This window comes from Notechis scutatus, chromosome 2 (genome assembly GCF_049901735.1).
Source record: "Notechis scutatus isolate UNSWTSFEM ecotype Mainland chromosome 2, rNotScu1.2, whole genome shotgun sequence".
NCBI lineage: Eukaryota > Metazoa > Chordata > Lepidosauria > Squamata > Elapidae > Notechis > Notechis scutatus.
The window spans coordinates 11,062,108-11,083,411 of record NC_142010.1 but is presented as its reverse complement, the minus strand read 5'-3'; the positions used below and the strand labels follow the sequence as shown (position 1 = coordinate 11,083,411).

The 21,304-nt window shown below is 47.3% G+C and overlaps 1 protein-coding gene and 1 long non-coding RNA gene across 2 annotated transcripts; one reads left to right on the top strand and one right to left on the bottom strand.

Moving 5' to 3' along the window:
• Positions 1-752: 752 nt before the first annotated feature.
• On the top strand, positions 753-13,313 carry LOC113425118 (uncharacterized). Its single transcript, XM_087953257.1, is given in 3 exon segments — positions 753-1,045; positions 10,042-10,794; positions 10,796-13,313. Coding segments are annotated over 2 exon segments (1,221 nt in total). The 5' UTR covers positions 753-1,045; positions 10,042-10,059; the 3' UTR covers positions 11,282-13,313.
• A 2,323-nt stretch (positions 13,314-15,636) lies between these two features.
• On the bottom strand, positions 15,637-18,094 carry LOC148131749 (uncharacterized). Its single transcript, XR_015747113.1, has 2 exons — positions 17,043-18,094; positions 15,637-16,992 (listed from the first exon to the last, which is right to left on the bottom strand). It is a non-coding gene; the product is annotated as an uncharacterized LOC148131749 (long non-coding RNA).
• Positions 18,095-21,304: the final 3,210 nt, after the last annotated feature.

Genomic DNA, 21,304 nt, shown 5'->3' with positions numbered 1-21,304 from the left:
AAGTGAATCTGGCTTCTCCGTTGACTTTCCTTGTCGGAAGGACGCAAAAGGTGTTCACTAGATCTGGGGACACTGCGACCGTCATAATGAGGAGCCAGTTGCTAAGCATCTGAATTTTGATCACATGACCACATGGGTATGCTGCAACGGACTACCTCAGTGGTGGGATTCAAAATTTACCATCACCGGTTCTGTGGGCATGGCTTGGTGGGCATGGCTAGGTGGTCATGTGACTGGGTGGGCATGGCCAACTCGACATCACTCATGGCAAGGTGAGGTGGCACCTTGCCGTGAGTGACGTTGAGTTGGCCACGCCCATGCGATTTGTGTGAACATGCGATTTGTGCACGCACAGATAACAGCAACACCGAGCATCAGCTGTTTCTTAGCTCAGCTGAGGCGCGGCAATTCACTCTGCTGTGCGAATCAGTTGAGCTAAGAAACAACAGAATATAGGAGAGGTGAGAGGTGTGATGACTCGGGGCGTAGCACAAAAGCAACAAAGTCACAGAAGTAGGTAAAGTCCCTTTAATACCTCCAACTTGGCCCCCAATGTCCAGTTATCTCTGGCTGGAGAAAAAAACTCTCCCAGAAATTCAGTCCGAACCCAAAGTACATATAAATTATAAATAAAAACCAACACAAACCACGCTGCAGCAATTAATGAGACAGGGCAGGATAAAGAATTGCAGACTTCAAAAGATAACAAAACACACGCAGTTGGGAGGACGCCAAACCCAAATAAGACTTGATAAAGAAAGATAATTCACGCTTTGCTTCCAGCAAGGTGCTGTGCGCAAACGCCCTTTTTAAATCCTGTTTTCCCAGCTGCAGCTAATGAAGGGAATCAGGGCCCTTTTCTCCCCTGTAACCCACATAACTCACGTTGCTCCCTTCTCCGTTCCTCCCTGCGTGACCTAGGATGAAGAGGTGGTGGCCCTGGGTCTTCCTCTGAATGCCCAGCCGGACTGTGCTCTTCCCCCGTTTCTTCCACAGCCATCAAAAGTGGATCACAGCACCCCAGGGTACCGCAACCATCATAAATGTGAGTCAGTTGTCAAACATCCAATAGGAGCCATGGTGGCTCAGTGGTTAGAAGGCAGTTGTCATGCCCTTGTTGGAGTCTGATTCTGAGGGTGAGATTGAGCAGCTGAGAAAGAGTGGGAGTGTGGCTCCGGTGGCTGTGGAAGAAACGGGGGAAGGGCCCAGTCCGGCTGGGCATTCAGAGAAAGACCCAGGACCACCCCCACTTCATCCTAGGGCACGCAGGGAGGAACGGATAAGGGAGCAATGTGGTTTATGGGGGAGGAAAGGGCCCTGATCCCTTTCATTAGTTGCAGCTGGGAGAACAGGATATAAGAGGGATATTTGCACACAGCTCCTTGCTGGAAGCAAAGCGTGCATTATCTTTATCAAGGCTTATCTGGGTTTTGGCATCCTCCTAACTGTGGGTGCCGCACCTGGCCTGCCGTGTTAATTACTTCAGCGTGGTTTGTGTTGGTTTTTTTATTTCTAATTATCTTTACTTTGGGTTCGGACTGCATTTCTTCCCTTCGTAGACCATTTTGATCTCCAGCCGAGGATAATTGGACATTGGAGGCCAAGTTGGAGGCATTAAAGGGAATTTATTCTACTTTTGTGACTTTGTTATTTTTGTGTCACTCCGACTGCCGGCAGTTCGAGTCTCACCAGTTCAAGGTTGACTCAGCCTTCTGTCCTTCTGAGGTGGGTAAAATGAGGACCCAGATGGTTGGGGGCAATAGGCTGGTTCTGTAAACCGCTTAGAGAGGGCTGTAAAGCAGTGTGAAGCGATATATACATCTAAGGGCTATTGCTATTGCTATCCAAATGTAAATCATGTGACCATGGGGATTCTGCAGTGGCCATCCGTGTGAAAAATGGTCACTTTTTTCAGTGCCGTTGTAACTTCAAACGATCGCTAAGCGAACAGTTGTAAGTTGAGGACTACCTGTATATATTTATTTTAGAACATTTACATGGCCGTCCACTCACACATGGCGACTCAAGGCGGCTTACACAGATATATAAAAATAGCAGATAAAAAGAATAATAAAGAAAAATAGTAAAATAGTAAAATAATAACCCCCAACATGTATTCATACAAGCCATTTAATGGACTCCATCCCGCTCTGGGTTCCCCAGGCCCGCTGGCTGAACCAGGTTTTCAGCGCCTTCCGGAAGAGTGTTAAAGAATTGTGGCCAATCTAATCTCCAGGGAATGATGTTCCAGAGAGAGGGAACCACCATGGAGAAGGCCCTTCTTCTGGGTTCCAGAATATCTCTCTCTAGGGGATGAAACCTGCAATATTCCTTGCCTCCCCACTCTTGTGGGTTGGGTTGATGTAACTGGCAATGGTCCCTGTGATGACCGGGGGTGTGGCACAAAGGCAACACAGTCAAATAAGCAAGAAGAGTCCCTTTAGTACCTCCAACTTTGCCCCCAGTGTCCAGGTTACCTTCAGCTGGAGAAAGAACTCTCCCAAGAACAGCCTTTAAGTGGAGGAAATTCAGTCCGAAAACAAAGTACATACAAACTGTAACTAAAAATCCACACAAACCATGGTGCAGTAATTAACTTGACAGAGTAGAAGTATTTTAACAGATGGATCATTTGAGATGCAGTCATTGGTATATAGGGAGAAGAGAAGTGGAGATAGCACACAGCCTTGGGGGGGCCCTGTGCTGATTGTACAGGTATCATGTGATTCTGCCTAGCTTCACCTGCTGCTTCCTGTCTGTTAGGAAGTTTATGATCCACTTACAAGTGTGTTCAGGTACCGCTAGTTGGTTTAATTTACTTAGAAGAGTGTCTGGAATGATGGTATTGAATGCTGAACTGAAGTCTACAAAGAGGACCCTTGCGTAGGTATTTGGAGATTCAAGGTGTTGTAGGATGTAATGCAGAGCCATGTTAACAGCATCATCTGTCGATCTATTTGCTCGGTATGCAAACTGCATGGGATCTAACAGCAGATCCGTGATGGTTTTCAGGTGGGACAGCACAAGCCTTTCAAAGATTTTCATAACTACAGATGTTAGAGAAACTGGTCTGTCGTCATTCAGTTCCTTGATGGAGGGCTTCTTTGGCACTGGGATGATGGTAGAGTGTTTGAAGCAGGAAGGAACATAGCACATCTCTAGTGATCTATTGAAGATTCGGGTGAAGATGGGGGCCAATTGGTCAGCACAGACTTTTAAGCAAGAAGGAGTTATCTTGTCTGGCCCTGGTGCTTTTCCTGGCTTCTGTCTGTGTAATAGATCTTGCACTTCTTTTTCTGTGATCACCAGAGGTTGTGAGCCCAATGGATTGGGGCCAGTTGTACGAGGCTTGGCTGTTCTTGGTATGTTTGAGATGGTGGTTGTGGAGATAGGTGGCTGTAGTTTCTTTTCAAACCTGCAGTAAAACACATTCAGGTCATCTGATAGTTGTTGATTTCCTTCTGCCCGGGAAGAAGGTTTGCTGTAGCCAGTGATGTCACCCCTAGTCCTTCATTTCACTAGACTACATAAAGACAATTCCTGCAACCATTCTTCATGTTTTAGTCTCCAGGCCCTTAATCATCTTAAACAACAGACAAACAAACAGTTAAACCAGTGGTCACCAACCAGTGGGCCGGGGACCACTGGTGGTCCGTGAGAAAATTTTGGTGGTCCACAGAGAAATGTCCCCCCAAAGCACACCCCCCCCAAAGCAATTAATCCAGGCTGTGCGGGAACACAAGGCTGCACCGCCCATGTGGCCTGCCCACCTGCTGGTCCCCACCCTTCGGCCCAGCGCAAACCTTACCTTGAGTAGAGCCACCGGCAGGGGAGGGAAATCCGCCCCAGGCTGGCTTGCTGACATTGGTGGGAAAGTCGGTCTCATATTCCAAAGCTGCAGTAGTCACAGGACTGGCCCTTTGGTCAGCCTGGAGCAGCTCCTCCAGTCCATGGCAGGCCGGTGTACCAGGGTGGAGGACCAGCTGCTCCAGGATGACCAAAGGGCCAGTCCTGTGACTATTGCAGTTTTGGAATATGAGACTGACTTTCCCACCAACGTCAGCAAGCCACTGTCAGTCAACATTCATATTAGTGGTCCGCGAGATATAAAATTATGATTTTATGATGATGATTATTTGGTGCTCCCTGAGGTCCAAAAGGTTGGTGATCCATAGTTAAAGGTAGCCTACATTGTTAGGGATGTACCATAGGAGCTACATTTTAATGACAAGCAGGTTTGATATTTAGATTTGCAAGTTGAGGTGCTCCTGCCCTGCCCTTTGATTATGAGGTGTGTGTATTAGATGTGTATATTTGGATGTTGCCCTGAGGACCTGTGAAGTCTAGGAAGGACAATTGCTCTCAGATACGTAGATTTTTTTCCTAGGTGTGGAGTTATTAATAGAGAGGATTGAATTGTGATTGATCCTTATATTGAGGGGATTTTGTTTTTTTGATGGAGCCAATGAAGTGCTCTTAATTTTAGTCCCAAGTGTCAAATACAAACCAAGAGGTTTTTTTTTTCTGTATCTTTATTTTGAGGTTTGCTAGCAGATCAGTGTCTTTTAATTTTCGAATTTTTCTGAAGAAAGTGATGCCATCACTTGAGACCTTCAAGAAGAGATTGGACTGCCATTTGTCAGAACTGGTGCAGGGTCTCCCGCTTGGGCGGGGTGGTGGTGGGGTGGACTAGATGACCGATAAGGTCCCTTCCAACCCTGATTATCTGTTATCTGTTATGCGAAAGACTCAAATCCCTGCTTTTCAAACTGCTGAGCCTTCTAAACATTCAATCCAGCCAGGGGCTTTCCAGAAAAAAAAAAAAGAAAAAGAAAAAATCCATTCACCCTCCTCCATGAAGCCAGCTTTCCCCAGCCTGACACCTTGCAAGTTGCAAACTCCAGCGCCCATAACTTATAAGTACGATGGGAGTTGGAGTCCAACATATCTGTAGTTCGGACCTGCCAGATCCCCGAATGGAACGTCCAGGGTGAGGGAGAGGGCTGGCAGTCGAGCCTGCCACCCCGATTCCTAGAGGGACCGACCTAGAGGGAACGCGCGATAGAGGGGAATGGGGAGGCGATAAAAGCGAAAGCCACCCCGATTCCTAGAGAGACCTCACGAACGCCCGAGCGAGGGGGGGGCATAAATAGCGAAAGCCGCTTCCTGTTCCTTCTCCCTTACGTTCCCCCCTCCTCCCCCACTTCCTCTTCTCTCGTTCCCCCCTGTCCCCGCCCCCCCTCCCTCCGCCGGCGCCCTTCCCATCGCTCCGGCGGAGGCTGGCCCGCCTGGCGGCATCTGCGATCGCCGCGGCTCTTCGGAGAAACGGCTTCCGCGGCGCATCTTGCAGGTGGGGTTGAGCGGAGAGGAGGACCCCGCCGTTTCCCTTCCCCCCCCCGCCCCCCGCGGCTGGTTTTTGCAGACAAAGGGAGCTTGGGGGGGGGTGGGGTGGGGGGCAGAGCCCGGGATGGGGAGGGGAGGGAGCGCAGCCGCTGAACTGGGGAAAGTGGGAAGGGTCCTGCCCCGCCCCCTTTAAATGGGGAAGGGGAGCCCCCCCCAGTAAAAGCTCCCTTTGCTTCCCTGCCTTAAACCCGATCTGAGCTCTGCAGAAGCAGACAGATGTCAAAGCCTTTCCTTGCATGGGAAAAAAAGGGGGAGGGGATTGCAGCCAAACCTTTGCAAACTGGGGTGCCTTTATTTTATTTTATTTTATTTATAATTTATTTGTCACGTTGACCTGGGTGCTCATCTCTCTCTCACGAAGTGGGCGGGATGCAAATAGAACCAGGGATTCAATCATTTCATTTTGCAAACGGTTTGTTGGTTGCAAACCCTTAGCAACAACCGTCAATAGAGATAGATTTCAGTAGCAATCAAAACCAGTTTCCTGGCTGTGAACTCTAGTGGAAACGGATTGCCTTTAGAAGTTGTGGGTACTCCGTCCCTGGAGGCTTTTCAGAAAAGACTGGGCAGCCATTTGTATGAAATGGTATATAATAAGGGCTCGTGCTCGGGCAGGGGGTTGGACTAGATGACCTCCAAGGTCCCTTCCAACTCTTGTTATTCTGCTATCCCTGTTAAATAAACAAAGCCACAAGAGGAGAGAGGTATTAGAAATATCACCAACGGGCAAACTCCCTCTAATGGCATCTCCAGCTCGCTTGGGGGAAAACCCCCACATTTTGAGGGTTTCCTGGAATGTCCTAAAAGTTGGGGCTGACCTCATCTGGGAGGCTGTGATGAGGATGAGTGAAAGGCAGATGGATGATTGACAGCTGTTCTACCCCCCCCTTCCCCTGTTTTGTTAAGGCCTTGCTGGATTTGATGGTGAAGTGTAACGAAAGAAAAGGGCTTCAGCCCCTTTAGGCACATTAGTGGGGCTCCAAGGTTGGACACCCCACCTTCAACTCAGTTTGGCTTCTCAACCTTGAATGGAAAGAACCAGAATGGATTTTGGGGAGGAGAAGCTAAATCCTGCTTACTAAACCTGGGCTGGGCAGGCAGAACAGAGGAAAGCAAGTATCTTCATCAAAGATTTCTGTACAAAGGCACAACTGCAAAAGCTAATTGAAGAGGGGTGCTTGCCAGGCCCAATGCTTTATTTATCATAAATGGCAGGTTTTTGTTTTTTCCCCCTGCCAAGCTGTGTGGTTTAAAGTGGAGCTTTTATCTACCTTTCTCTTTGCATGATCAAAGAAATGCGTAAGGAGGGAAAACGCTTTGGGAGAACACGTCTAGAATGTTCCTGCTTGGAGTCTTAGTCATTTGAAATAAACCCATTTAGAATAATAATAATCCTCTTTCCCTTTTCTTCCGCCGTCTGTCTCGGAGAAGAAAAACTTGAATAGCCGACGTGATATTTTGGACTGAAGTAAGATCTTTATTTGGATCGCTCGGTGTCTTTCCAAGCGAGGGTCAATCTCTAGAAGGTGGAGAGAAAAAAACCTAAGGATAGAAACAAGTGAAGCGTTTGTTTGCTTTTAGATGGCGATCGAAGAGATGAGTCACCGAAATTGTCCCCTCTGTACACGTGCTCAATTTCATGTCACATAATAGGAACTACTTGGACTGAGCAGGTGTTCCGTGCAATAGAAAAAGGAGGATTTATTGATTGATCGATTTATTTATTTATTTATTTAACTGTATTTAGAGCCTGCCCTCAATACAAATGAGGTTCTGAGGGGTCCATAATATTTTTTAGATGTATTTATTTAATACAGGTAGTCTTTGACTTAGAACCACCATTGAGCTCAGGTTTTCTATTGCTAAGCAAGACAGTTGTTAAGTGAGTTTTGCCTCATTTTGCGACCTTTCCTGCCACGGTTTAAGTGCACTGGTTCGCTTAGTGACACGGTTGTTCAGTGGATCTTGCCGCCCCCCGTTGTCTTCGCTTATCAGAAGGTTGCAAAAGGTAAATCACATGACACCTCCCTCCGGGTCCCTGCAACTGTCATAAATACGTACCAGTTGCCAAGCGTCTGAATTTTGATTGTACGACCATGGGGGAAAGCAGCAACAGTCGTAAGTGTGAAAAATGGTCATCAGTCACTTTTTGCAGTGCCATTTGTCACTAAACAAGCAATTGTAAGTGGAGGTTACCTGTACAATGTAGAGGTGGCCTTGATTCCAGAATACCCTGACATTAAAAAAAGTGAAAACAATTATGAAACAGATAATAATGAGCATCCATGAGGTAAATTCTGTAAGGCAACAAAACACCCTAGACCAGGGTGTCACCAAACTTTTGGACCTCAGGGACCACCAAACTCATAATTTTAAATCCCGCAGACCAGAGACCCTGGGAAAATCCCCCAAAAAGTCTGCAGGAAAGTTCCCCACCGTGTTTTCCTACCGATCAATCATTCTTTATTTGGGATCGCAGGATACCGTCTCCAGCTCCATTCTCAAGAGGAGAAAAAGAGAGAGACTTTTGGCTTCATGCAAGGAAAGCAGCAGAAGCAGCAGAAGTCTTTCTTTGTCTCCCCCAAACTCCGCCAGAAATGAGTCTTTGCCAGCACAGCCTCTTGGAGCAGGATGCCTTGCAGGATCCTAAAGACTCATTTCTGGTGGAGTTTGGGGAGAGAAAGAAAGACTTTTGCTGCTTTCCTTGCGTGCAGCCAAAAGCAGAAGAAGAAAGAAGCGGAAAGAAGCAGCCCGGTGGTCAGACGAGGCGAGTGGGGCAAGTTCCCCCCCCCCCCCCCCCCGCTCACCATCTGTTTGCAATGCAAGCGACACAAGCCTTGTGTTCCCGTGGGCCATGTGGGCTTGTGTTTCCATGCAGCCTGGATTAATTGCTTTGGGGGTGACATTTCTCTGTGGACCACCAAGATTTTCTCACAGATCTAAAGCGACCACTGCTTTAGAAAATAGCTTGTCTCCTTCCTCTCTGTGGCAGCCCCTCAAATATTGGGACACTGCTACCATGTCTCCCCTGGTCCTTCTCTTCACTAAATTAGATTTTATTCTCTAAAAAAAATCCCAACTGGTGGGTGCCTCTGGAAGAGCACAATCAACCAGAAAGCAAAACGTTAACAATGAGATCCAATAAAAGCTCACGGATAACTAAACACATTGCGCAGATTATTCCATTAAAGCAGATTCCATACTGGCTGGAGAATTCTGGGAGTTGAAGTCCACAAATCTTAAAAGTTGCCAAGTTTGGAGACCTCTGCATTAAAGGGTTGTAGAGATGGTCCTTAGATTAAAGGGCCAGGTACCGCCAGCTGCAGGAACAAAACAGTACTTTAGCTCAGGGATCCCCAACCTTTTCGACGCCGCGCCCGGTTCCGGCGCGCAGCTGGGCGCGCATGCCCTGTTCGGCGTCAGCTGGGCGCCGCCATCTTTTTGACGAAAAATCACTTCCGGTGACGTCACAAAGTGATTTTTCGTCAAAATGCCAGCGCCAGCGCTTCCGTGAGCTTTTTCGGGTAGAAATGGCTTTCACGCGAAAAGCTCACGAGCTTGGCGCCGCCATCTTTTTGATTTAAAAATTGCTTTTTTTACCAAAAAGATGGCGGCGCCCAGCAACCAGCGGCCCGGTAAGGCTTGTTCGCGGCCGGTACCTGTCCGCGGACCGGCGGTTGGGGACCCCTGCTTTAGCTAGTTCTTAAAGTGAGGATACAATGGGCCATTTCTACTTCCTGAGGGAGAGAACTCCATAACATGAGGACACTGCAACGAAGGCCTGTTGAGGGTTCATACACCTCATCTGCCTCACTTAGGAATCTGGACCAGCAGTGGGCCTTTTCTCAATGATCAAGCAGGCCGATTACAGGCAGTCCTCGGACTTAACAACAGTTCATTTAGTGATCGTTCCAAGTTACAACGGCACTAAAAAAAAAAGCAACTGATGGCCGTTTTTCAGATTTACGACTGTCGCAGCCTCCCCAGGGTCACGCAATCAAAATTCAGACGCTTGGCAACTGACTCATCTTTCTGACGGTTGCTGTGTTTCCCCCCAGGGTCATGTGATCACCTCAGTGGTGGGATTCAAATTGTCTTATCGCCAGTTTGGTGGGCGTGGCTTGGTGGGAGCGCTTTGCCTAACGCACGTGCAGCTTTCCTCACACCAGCCGAGGCCTGCCAATCATCTGAGGGGATAAAGAAGAGAAAAGCGCAGGAACAGGTGGGAAGGCCGATCCTGCGCTTTTCTCTCTTTTTTTCCTCTCAGGATTTTTTGCCTCCTCTCAGCTGATCGTCAGCTTTTTTTTTTTTTACTACCAGTTTGGCCGAACCGGTCTGAACCAATAGCATACCACCACTGGATCACCTATTTGCCACCTTGTGACAATCCAACTCAATGGGGAAGCCAGGTTCAACTTTACAACCATGTGACTAACATAAACAACGACAGCGATTCGCTTAACCTCTGTGGCAAGAAAGGTCGCAAAATGAGGGCAAATCTCATTTAACGAATGTCTCACTTAGCCAGAACGATTTTTGGGGACTTAATTGTGGTCGTAAAGTCAAGGACCATCGGTATAATCTTTTTGGAACATCACCTGGTTCATCTTTCTTTTTTTTTTCTTTTTTTTAACGAAGTGAGCGGCTGGCGGACAGATGGACGACAGTGAGGAAACCGTCGACCTGAAGACTCCCGGATTCCTGGAACCGTGTGTTTCCTTCCTGGAAGCAGCCCCTGACATTTCGGGTTTCCGCAAAGTAGAAGGGATCTGTGAGATCCAACACGGATCGGTGGGTCTGCCCAGCATGATCCCTGTGCTGGAAGAAGGCCATCCCGTCGTCAAAGGGACGTCTTACATATGCTCTGATTGCGGGAGGAGTTTCTGCAGCATCTCCAGCCTGATCAACCATCAAAAGCGAAACCACTCGGGGGAAAAGCCCTACAAGTGCGCAGACTGCGGGAGGAGCTTTCATCAGAGCTCGGATCTCGTGAAACACGAGAGGATCCACACAGGAGAGAAGCCCTATAAGTGCACTGTGTGCGAGAAGCGGTTCAACCAACGCTCCTACCTGATCGTACACGAACGCTTCCACACGGCGGAGAAGCCGTACAAGTGCTTCCTCTGTGGGAAAAGTTTCTGCTCCAACGCCCACCTCATGACCCACCAGAGGACCCACACGGGGGAACGGCCCTATCAGTGTCCCGAGTGCGGGAAGCGTTTCACCACCAGCTCCAACTTCGTCAACCACAAAAAGACCCACACGGAAGAAAAACCTTACAACTGCTCCCTCTGCGAGAAGAGCTTCAAGCGCAGCTCGAACCTGATCCAGCACGAGAGGACCCACACGGGCGAGAAGCCGTATACCTGTCTCACGTGCGGGGAGAGTTTCGGCGTCCAATTCGGGCCTCGTGAAACACCAGCGGAGCCACACGGGGGAGAGGCCTTACAAATGCTCGTACTGCGGGAAGTGTTTCAGCCAGAGCATGATCCTCACCCAGCACGAGAGGACTCACACGGGCGAGAAACCCTGCAAATGCCCGGCCTGCGGGAAAAGCTTTCGCTCCAGCTCGGATCTCGTGAAGCACAAAAGGATCCACACGGGGGAGAAACCCTACAAATGCTCCCTGTGTGGGAAAAGCTTCACCACCAGTTCGGATGTGGTGAAGCATGAACGGACCCACACGGGAGAGAAGCCTTACAAATGCGGCACTTGTGGGAAAAGCTTCAGCCAGAGCGCGCACCTCATGCAGCACCAGAGAATCCACACGGGGGAGAAACCCTACTCCTGTCTGATTTGCGGCAGGTGTTTCACCTGCAGCGCGCACTTAGTGGTCCACAAACGGACCCACAAAGACGGGGAGGTGTTAAAAGTATAACCGTAGGTGTTGTCTCATGCTGGTGGCTTGCATTTACTAGCAGGCCTGCTCTGTGTGTGTGTGTGTGAAGGAGAGACAGACAGAGCCAGGATGCTATCCGGAGACAAAACTTAATCCCAAGTTTTGTCTGCTGCCACGAAGCCAGATATCTCTAAACCTAACTAGAATCCAGAATAGAGGACGATAGGAAAAAATGACCTTAGTAATGGGTCTGTTTTTATTATGCATGGAAAAAAGAAAAAATCAAGTTAGGAGAGAAGCCATAATTTTCCCCACTCCAATCCAGACGGGGGTGGGAGAAGGTCTGGAGCTTGCTCTGCAAAATTGGCGGTAAACCTGAAATGAAATTAACTAGATTACCTTCGCCAAACACACTATATTGTGATTTTCATGAATTGTGATGTGTGGTTCCTTTGTAATAAATAGATGGTTGGGGGTTGTGTGTTTTCTCTGGGCCTTTTTTTTTTGACATGGGCCTCAATTTTGGGGCTGGGCCAAGTTGGAAACTCTGAAATCGCAGATTTTTTTCCCCCCTGACATTCGAGTTATCCTCAGCAGCTTCTGCAGGAGTGGTCAAAAAAGCCAAAATGGCAGCCACAACCTTATAGAATACAAGCCCTGCCTCTTTTTTTACAAATACAGGTAGTCCTCGACTTACGACCACAATTAAGCCCCAAGATTCCTGTTGTTAAGTGAGACATTTGTTAAGTTCGTTTAGTGGCCATTCGAAGTTACAATGGCACCGAAAAAAGTGACCTTTGACCATTTTTCACACTTATGACCATTAACAGCATCCCCATGGTCGTGTGATTTACTCTTCTGACTAAGGCTTCTTGAGTCAGTAACAATCACACGCTTAGTCCCCAAAACCCTATTTTTATTTCAACGGCTGTGAATTATATTCATTCATAGCCCGTAATGAGTCCCAAGCAGTTTGTGAATTGTCCAAGAGACGTCTGCCACGGTCTTTTCGGGAAAAGGCTGATAAGCACCCACCTTTATCTCCCTTGAAATGCTGCCAGTGACTAAATTGCCAATCAGCTGTACAAGGCCAAACAGAGCACAAAGTCAACACGGAGCTTCAGAGTTTAAACCGACCAGAACCAAACCAGACCAGACCAAAGTTGCTTCCTGCAAAGGCTCATGTCCTTTTGCTCCTCCTTTGTGTCTTATGGGAGGGGCCAATTATCTCCAAGCCTTATTCCCGAGTCGCCCCTTTTGTCTTAACTGTTCTTGCCTTCTGGCAGCTCTGCGCAAGCGTGCCCTGGGAACAGGCTCCCGCTGTTCCTCTGCCTCGCTGATGTCAGATTCTGGATGCTCCAGAGTCGGCACGTAATTCCCAGGTGGCCCTGGCCCCATCTCTGTATCGGACACAGATCCCTTCACCGAGTCCTTCCCCAGACTCCCGACTGGCCCATGTTCCTCCCCACTATTCGACTCTGTCTATGGGGAAGCCAGATTCATTTAACAACCATGTTACTAACTGAACAACTGCAGAGATTCACTTAACAACTGGGGCAAGAAAGTTCACAAAACTCACTTCATCCATTTCTCACTTAGCAACATAATCTCTGGGCTCAGTTGCGATCGTAAGCCGAGGATTACCTGTACAGGTAATTAGTGTGAATTCAAATATGGTGATACTGGATTTGCGGTAAGATTATAGACCAGGGATCCCCAAACTTGGCAACTTTAAGACTTGTCTGGACTTCTGGGAATTCTGGGAGTTGAAGTCCACACAAGTCTTAAAGTTGCCAAGTTTGGAGACCTCTGTTATAGACTGATACTGGGTTGCGTTTAATGCAAGGCAAAAATTTGTTTAGTGGGAGGCTAGTATGCACACTTGAGACTAGTGTCTGCACAGCTGCCGTTGGGGTTTTAGATGCTTCATTGTTGTGCATAAAAAATGGTAAAAAAAGTAAAATTCCATTCTAGGAAAGCTCAAAAAAGAAGAGGCTCATGTTGAAGAACAAGAACAGGAGATATCGGTAGCTGCTACCGTCTGGATATTTTATTAAAATGTATTTATTTATCTCCTGCCTTTATTATTTTTACAAATAAGGTGACAAACTTATCCAACACACCTTCCAACCCGACATATGTACACAGCAACATATGCATATACTGTATATGTATAGACATACCCAATTTCTGCAACAGTTCTTTATACCAGGGGTCCCCAACCACCGGTCCGTGGAACAAATCCTACCGGGTCGCTGAGTTTGCTGGGCGCCATCTTGTTTTGATGAAAAAGTGCTCCGATGAGCTTTTCTGGGCAGAAAGCTCACCGGAAGCACTTTTTCATCAAAACAAGATGGCGGCGCCCAGCGCTTCACTGGAAGCACTTTTCATCAAAACAAGATGGCGACGCCCAGCTGATGCCGGTACCGGGCCGCGGCATAAAAATGGTTGGGGACCACTGCTTTATACGGTTTTGCTTCCAGTCCCCTAATCATCTTTGTTGCTTTTCTCTGCACTTTTTCTAGAGTCTCAACATCTTTTATTACATTGTGGCGACTGAAACTGGATGCAGTATTCCAAGTGTGGTTTTACCAAGGCATTGTAAAGTGGTATTAACACCTGATCTTGATTCTATCCCTGTTTATGCAGCCTAAAACTGTGTGGAGTTTTTGGGCAGCTGTAGCACACGGCTGGCTGATATTTAAATGATTGTCCATTAGGACTCTTAAGATCCCTCTCGCAGTTACTGCCATTGAGTGAGATACCACATATACTGACTGTACTTCTGCATTTGGTTTTTCTTGCCTAAATGTGGAACCTTCTTACAAATAAACTAGAAAACGTTAATCGAAGTCAGTCCTTGTTACTGAAATATTACCCAATGGGGCCCCTTATTCCCACCACCATTGTAACTTCGAACAGTCACTAAATGACTGACTGTAGGTCCATGATTACTTGAACAGGTACTCCTTTACTTACAACACTTATTTAATGACTGTTCAGAGTTACAAAAGCACTGTAAAAAGTGGCTGATGACAGTTTTGCACTTATGATCGTTGTAGTATCCCCATGGTCACATGATCAAAATTTGGGTACTCGACAACTGACGTATTTATGGTGGTTGCAGTGTTTCCAGGTCATGTGTTCTGACCCAAACCTTGTTCCAAGTAAACAAACACCAAACAGAGATAAAAGCAAAACCTTTTAATGCTTCTCTGCGAATTCCATTAATTCGCAATTAAAAGGCTGTTTCAGACTAATGGTCTCTGATAAGAACGAGCCTTGCCAAGGTTGTGCAAGGCTGCCAAGAACACTAGACAAAGTTGCCAAGAAATACTCCAAACAAAAAGTCTTCAAACACCAACCAAGATAGTCCGAACTTCCACAAGGCTTGAAGGGTGAGAACTTCTTTGCTTCCTGCAAAGAACTCCAGTTTCTCAGCTGGCTTTTATCTCTTAAGGGAGGAGCCATTACCTTGCAGCCTTACTCCTGAGTCGCCCGTGCTGCTGCAGCTGTTCCTTCCTGGGCACAGGCTCCTCGGGGTCCTCTTCATCACTTCCACAATCTCCGAAGGCAGCACTCCACCCCCTGATGGTCCTGGCCTCATCCCTACATCACATGCAGGCCCCTCATCTGAGTCCTCACTCTCCGAGACCTTAGCCGTCCGCACCTGCTGTCGGCGAACCACACCATCATGTGATCACCTTTTGTGACCTTCTGGCAGGTCAACAGGGAAATCAGATTCGCTTAACAACTGTGGCAAGAAAGGTCATAAAACGGGACAAAGCTCACCGAATACCTGTCTTGTTTAACAATGAAAATTCTGGCCTCAATTTTTGTCGTAAGTGTAGGACTACCCGTAGTGGAATGGAAACAGAGGAACTTATCTTCCTTTCCCTCTTACTTTAACAGATAATCAGAGTTGGAAGGGACCTTGTAGGTCATCTAGTCCAACCCCCCCTGCCCAAGCGGGAGACCCTACACCATTTCTGACAAATGGCAGTCCAATCTCTTCTTGAAAGTCTCAAGTGATGGCGCTCCCACAACTTCCGAGGGCAGCTTCTGTTCCATGGGTTGATTGTTCTCACTTTTTTGCAAAACTCAGGTGCTCCCTGGGTAAATTACAGATTATACAGTATTTATGTATATCAGTGGTTTTCAAACTTGGTAATTTGAAGATGTGTGGACTTCAATTCCCAGAATTCTCCAGTTGGCCTGCTTCTCTTTTCCTTGTTTTTTAACTTTTTACTCACTACCGAACCCCATACCTCTTAGCTACTTCAGTGCCCAATATAACTATGCTTGAGATATTTTAACCCAAGCGATTATTGGTAAATAGGTGAGGTCCACTGAGGTGCTGCCCCCCCCCTCAAGAATGAGATTTGTGGCAGAGCTTCTAAACCAAAAAACAAATTATTTATTTGAACAATACAGCATTACAGGTAATATATATACAAGTGGTGTACAAGACGATAATCATCAACATTAATATTGCAAGCTAGATTCCCCCTCAATTATTCAGGCAGATTGGGGGGGGGGGGGAAATCAGAAAACCTCAAGTAAGGTTGTGCATGCATTTCTACTCCCCATTCCCAAGATTTAAAAAAAACACCCTGCTTTTTAAGGGTTCAAAGCTTGTGGCAAAATCTTCAAATGGCTGGGTCCTCACTTGTGTGTCCCGTTGCGTCATTAAACATGCACCCTTGATCCATAAACGTCCACTGTCTCTGGAGAAACAAAGGTCAGAAAAAAAAAAGTGCTTTTCTGTGAATTGGATCTGCCGGGGTCAAACGGACGCTTAGTTAAGGCCTGGGAAAGTGATGGTTGACCTTTCTCCAACCAGTTTCTTTTAGAAACAGAATTTTATAGTTTTTTTGGGCTAAAACCATGATATGGCCAGGCACACAAGGAGACGACACCATTTGGACAAAGCTGTCCACAAGACAGAGGCTGTATCATTTGTGGCAGAAACTCCGCCGCCTTTGCTTCCCATCTCATTGTTGCAGCTATCTTGACTTTTTCCCCCCAGATCCTGCAGAACATCCCACGCACAGGAGTGAAACGAGGACACAGTCCAGCTGAATGTCCATTTCTGTGGTAGTTTAGATCCTTAATGTTGGCTGTAGAGTTTCCTCATAACGGCTTGGGGAGATTTTTTTTATTTTTATTTGGCAAGAGCGAGCTGTCAGGGCTCCGACAGTTACCCCGCATTTAAATCACGAGTCTCGAGCTGAACTTCCAAAACTTAAAGATTTATTAGGAGTAAACATGCTGGCACTGCCTGGGTGTAGCCGACTCTGAGATACATCATTCATTGTCACCCTTGACTCTGGTCTTTCCCCCAACCCCTGGGTGTTATCGTAATTCATATTTTCCAATGGGACACATCCATAGCCCAGAGCCATCAATCATGCACTCCAGTTAGATCGGCAGAAACTTCAGTCACCTAGAAACTATCTTTGAAAACATTTATGGAATGCAAGCTGCCTACTGCTCCTTGCTCCCTTTCTGTTGGCAATTCTAAAAGGACCATAGAAATATTGTATGAGTTGACACGAAGTTTGTTGAACAACAACAAAAAAAGCAGAGCACAGAAAAAAAAGGATCCAAGATGGATACAGAAAATCTAAGAGAGGTAGCCACGCATCGCCCTTTAGAGTGTCTTGGAGGCCTGGCTCATATTCCCGTTGTGTCTCAGTGTATGCCAACAACTTGGGAAACCCCAGTTTTTGAAAGAATGATCTGTGCCGCTAAGATTCCTGCCGTTTCTTCCTCCCGACCTATCGGCACATCAATCCACACAACGACTTCTCTGTCCTCCTTTTTGAGGACTTGTGTTCTGACCCTGTCTTCGTAAATTGTAATTATTCACAAACTTGTTTTAAAAGCAAAACCTATTTTATTGCAACGCTAGGAATTGTTTTCATTCCCAGCCGGAACTAATCTTAAACAGTCCCCTCCCCAAGATAAGCACACACCTTTCAGTGCTGTGGAATGCTGCCAAAAATAGAACTATTCAATTAACTATAAAAGAAACCAACCGAAGTACCAGAAAAAACCCAACCATAGAGTACTCGGAACCAATCGAGTTACTTTGCTTCCTGCAAAGATTTCATCATCTTGGCCTTCCCTTTATACCTTATGGGAGGGGCAATCACCTCCCAGCCTTATCCCGAGTTGCCCCTTCTGTTTCAGCTGCTCTTGCCTTCTAGCAGCTCTGCGCACACGCGCACTGGGAACAGGCTCCCCTTGTTCCTCTTCCTCGCTGCTGCCAGACTCCGAAGGCTCCGGAGGCAGCACCCCAATCCCAGATGGTCCTGGCCTCATCCCCGCATCTGACGCAGGACCCTCGTCCGAGTCCTCTCCAGACTCCCTGACTGGTCCCCGTTCTTCCCCACTGTCCAATTCCACTGCCGTCTGCACCGGCTGCCGGCGAACCACAACTAGTAATTTTTGCAGGTGCGCCGTCGAATAAGGCAAATAAATTATTTGGCAGAGTTACGGGGTAGGTAGGGTGTTGCTGCCAAGCTGCGCCGGAAGAGACGCAACCTACCTGAATCAGCTTGTTAACACGCATGTAGTTTTTCACCCAGGCGTTGAGAAGGAAGCCGTTTATATTACAGGCATGAAAACGGTAGCAACCCAACCGCAGGGCTGAATAAATATTCAAACATACTCATGCTTTTTTTTTTTTTTTTGCAAAACACAGACATGCAGAGATTCTTTCCGATAATACCACACCCACCTCCTCCGATCTCAAATATTAAGACATGTCAGCAAAGGAGAGGCATTTGAAACATAATTATTCTTTTAAACAATCCCGTGTGCAGTTCATATGCAGAAATAGAGCCAAGGGCTCTATAGCAGGGTCCCCAACCGCCGGTCCGCGGACCGGTACCGGTCGCGGAACAACCCTTACCGGGCCGCTGGTTGCTGGCGCCGCCATCTTTTTTGGTAAAAGCGCTTCTGGTGAGCTTTTCCGGTAGAAAGCTCACCGGAAGCGCTGTTTCGTCATAAAAGATGGCGGCGCCAGCTCGGTGAGCTTTTCCGGTAGAAAGCCATTTCTACCCGAAAAGCTCACCAGACGCTATGCCGCCATCTTTTTATGACGAACAGCACTTCCGGTGACGCCACCGAAGCGCCTTTTCGTCATAAAAGATGGCGGCGCCCAGTTGACGCCGGTACCGGGCCACGGCGCCCAGCTGATGTCGGAACCGGGCCGCGGCGTCGAAAAGGTTGGGGATCCCTGCTCTATAGGACCTGCTAGAAAGCCCAGAAAATCCCAAATTCCCTCCTGTTGTTTGCTAATTCGGCCATTTTCTCCCAAAATTGTAGAAACACAGGCCTTCTGGGAAGGAATCAGTGTGCTTTGCTTTGATTTGATTTATGTATTAAATTTTTATGCCGTCCATCTCTCTTACAAGGTGATTCTGGCCTTAAAAATTTGGACTCTGGAAAGTAAACCTAGAGGTTGAGACCAACAGCGGGCTATTTCCATACAAGTAGTCCTCAGCTTATGACCGTAATTCGGACCAGAAACAGTCTTGTCCTTAACGGTCGTAAGAATCCATGTGGCCGGAAACAATTTTCTGATCATTTTTAAAGAAGTCATTAAGTGAACGCTGCAAATTTCTCCATGCAAAACATCTTCTCTGCCACTGAGCTATATAATTTATATAGAATAATAACGGAGTTGGGAGGGATCTTGGAGGTCTTCTAGTCCAACCCCCTGTCTAGAGGCAGGAAACCCTACACCACTTCAGACAAATGGTTATCCAACATCTTCTTAAAAACTTCCAGCGTTGGAGCATCCTACAACTTCTGAAGGCAAGTTGTTCCACTGATTCATTGTTCTATCTGTCAGGAAATTTCTCCTTAGTGTTCTAGTTTGCTTCTCTCCTTCATTAGTTTCCACCCATGGCTTTTGTCCTGCCCTCAGGTGCTTTGGAGAATATAGCCGCCATATAATTTATGACGGACTTCTATTCTGTGGTTTGTTCCCAAAACCTCAAGTATCCAATTTGGGGCAAGAAAGGTGCCACTTCTTCAAGAATCAACTTCACCTCATAAAGACATAGCTGCCACAGAGAGGAGGAAGGGGCCAAGCTATTTTCCAAAGCACCCGAAGGCCAGACAAGGAATAATGGATGGAAACTGAACAAGGAGAGATTCAACCTGGAAATAAGGAGAAATTTTCTGACAGACCAATGGAACAGAAGTTGCCTTCGGAAGTTGTGGGAGCTTCATCACTGGAGACTTTCAAGAAGAGATTGGACTGCCATTTGTCAGAAATGGTGTAGGGTCTCCTGCTTGGGCAGGGGGTTGGACTAGATGACCTACAAGGTCCCTTCCAACTCTGATTATCTGTGAACATGACATCTGTTAAGATTCACTTAACAACCGTGTTGCTAACTTAACAAATGCATCGATTCACTTAACAACTCTGGCAAGAAAAATCGTAAAATGGGGCGAAATTCACTTAAGGATTTTTTTTCACTTAACAACATACATTTTGGGCTCAACTATGGTCGTAAGTCGAGGACTACCTCTATTGGTTTGGGGCCTGAGCATTCAAAAGCATCTTCCAGATCAGCCTGGCATCCTTCCAGATGTGGCCAATGAGAGGCCTCCGAGAAGCTCACAGGCAGAGAAAATCCTGCCAGCCTTCTCTCTTGTGGCATGGTGGTCCATGCCCTCTTCAGATTAACAGAGTTAATCAAACATTAGAACCTGGGTGGACTTCAACTCCCAGAATCCCCTAGCCAGCATGTTTTAAGAGGGATGGACTAATTCCCAGAATCCTCCAGCCAGCATGCTTTAAGAGGAGATGACTTCAACTCCCAGAATCCCCTAGCCTGCATGCTTTAAGAGGAGTGGACTAACTCCCAGAATCCCCCAGCCAGCATGCTTTAAGAGATGACTTCAACTCCCAGAATCCCCCAACCAGCAAGAAATCCATTCCTCTTAAAGTATGCTGGCTCCAGAAGTCTGGGTGTGGAAGTCCTCCCCTCTTAAAGCATCCTGGCTGGGGGATTCTGGGAGTTGAAGTCCTCCCCTCTTAAAGCATCCTGGCTGGGGGATTCTGGGAGTGGAAGTCCTCCCACTTAAAGCATCCTGGCTGGGGGATTCTGGGAGTGGAAGTCCTCCCCACTTAAAGCATCCTGGCTGGGGGATTCTGGGAGTGGAAGTCCTCCCCACTTAAAGCATCCTGGCTGGGGGATTCTGGGAGTGGAAGTCCTCCCCACTTAAAGCATCCTGGCTGGGGGATTCTGGGAGTGGAAGTCCTCCCCACTTAAAGCATCCTGGCTGGGGATTCTGGGAGTTGAAGTCCTCCCCACTTAAAGCATCCTGGCTGGGGGATTCTGGGAGTCGAAGTCCTCCCCTCTTAAAGCATGCTGGCTGGGGGATTCTGGGAGTGGAAGAACTCTGTTCCAGCTGCCAGTTGTCTCACATTCTGTTACCTCAGTTCAAATTGGCAGACGTTCCCCTCCTTCACTCAGGAGCGGCCTGCGGCTCCTTACAGTACTAAACGTTGCTACCTCACCAAAATGTCTACACCTTCCACCTATGGAACCGCTTCTGAACTTAAGGCGGCGGGAGAAATATTAGCTCAAAAAAAAGACCAGAAGTGTTGTTTTTGGAGGGTTATTGATCCTCTCAACAACATTGTTGGAGTTAAAGTCCATACATCCTCAAGCAGCCAAGGTTGAGAAACATTGGTCTAAGAGTTCTACACCGTATATGAATTGCTGGTAGTCCTTTGACTTACGGCCACAATGGACCCCCCCAAATTTCTGTCGCTAAGTGAGGCGTGTGTTGAGTTTCGCCCCAATTTTTCTTGCCCCAGTTGTCAAACGAAACATTTGCAGTTGGTAAAGGAGTAACAGGGCGGTCAAGTGATTTTGGATGTGGTTGTTGACTTTGCTTGTCAGAAGGTCGCAAAAGGGGATCGCCTGACCCCGGGACACTGCAACCGTCATAAATATGAGTCAGTGGCCAAGCATTGGAATATTCTTCTTGATTGGCACCTGAATGTTGATCACATGACCACAAGGAAGCCAC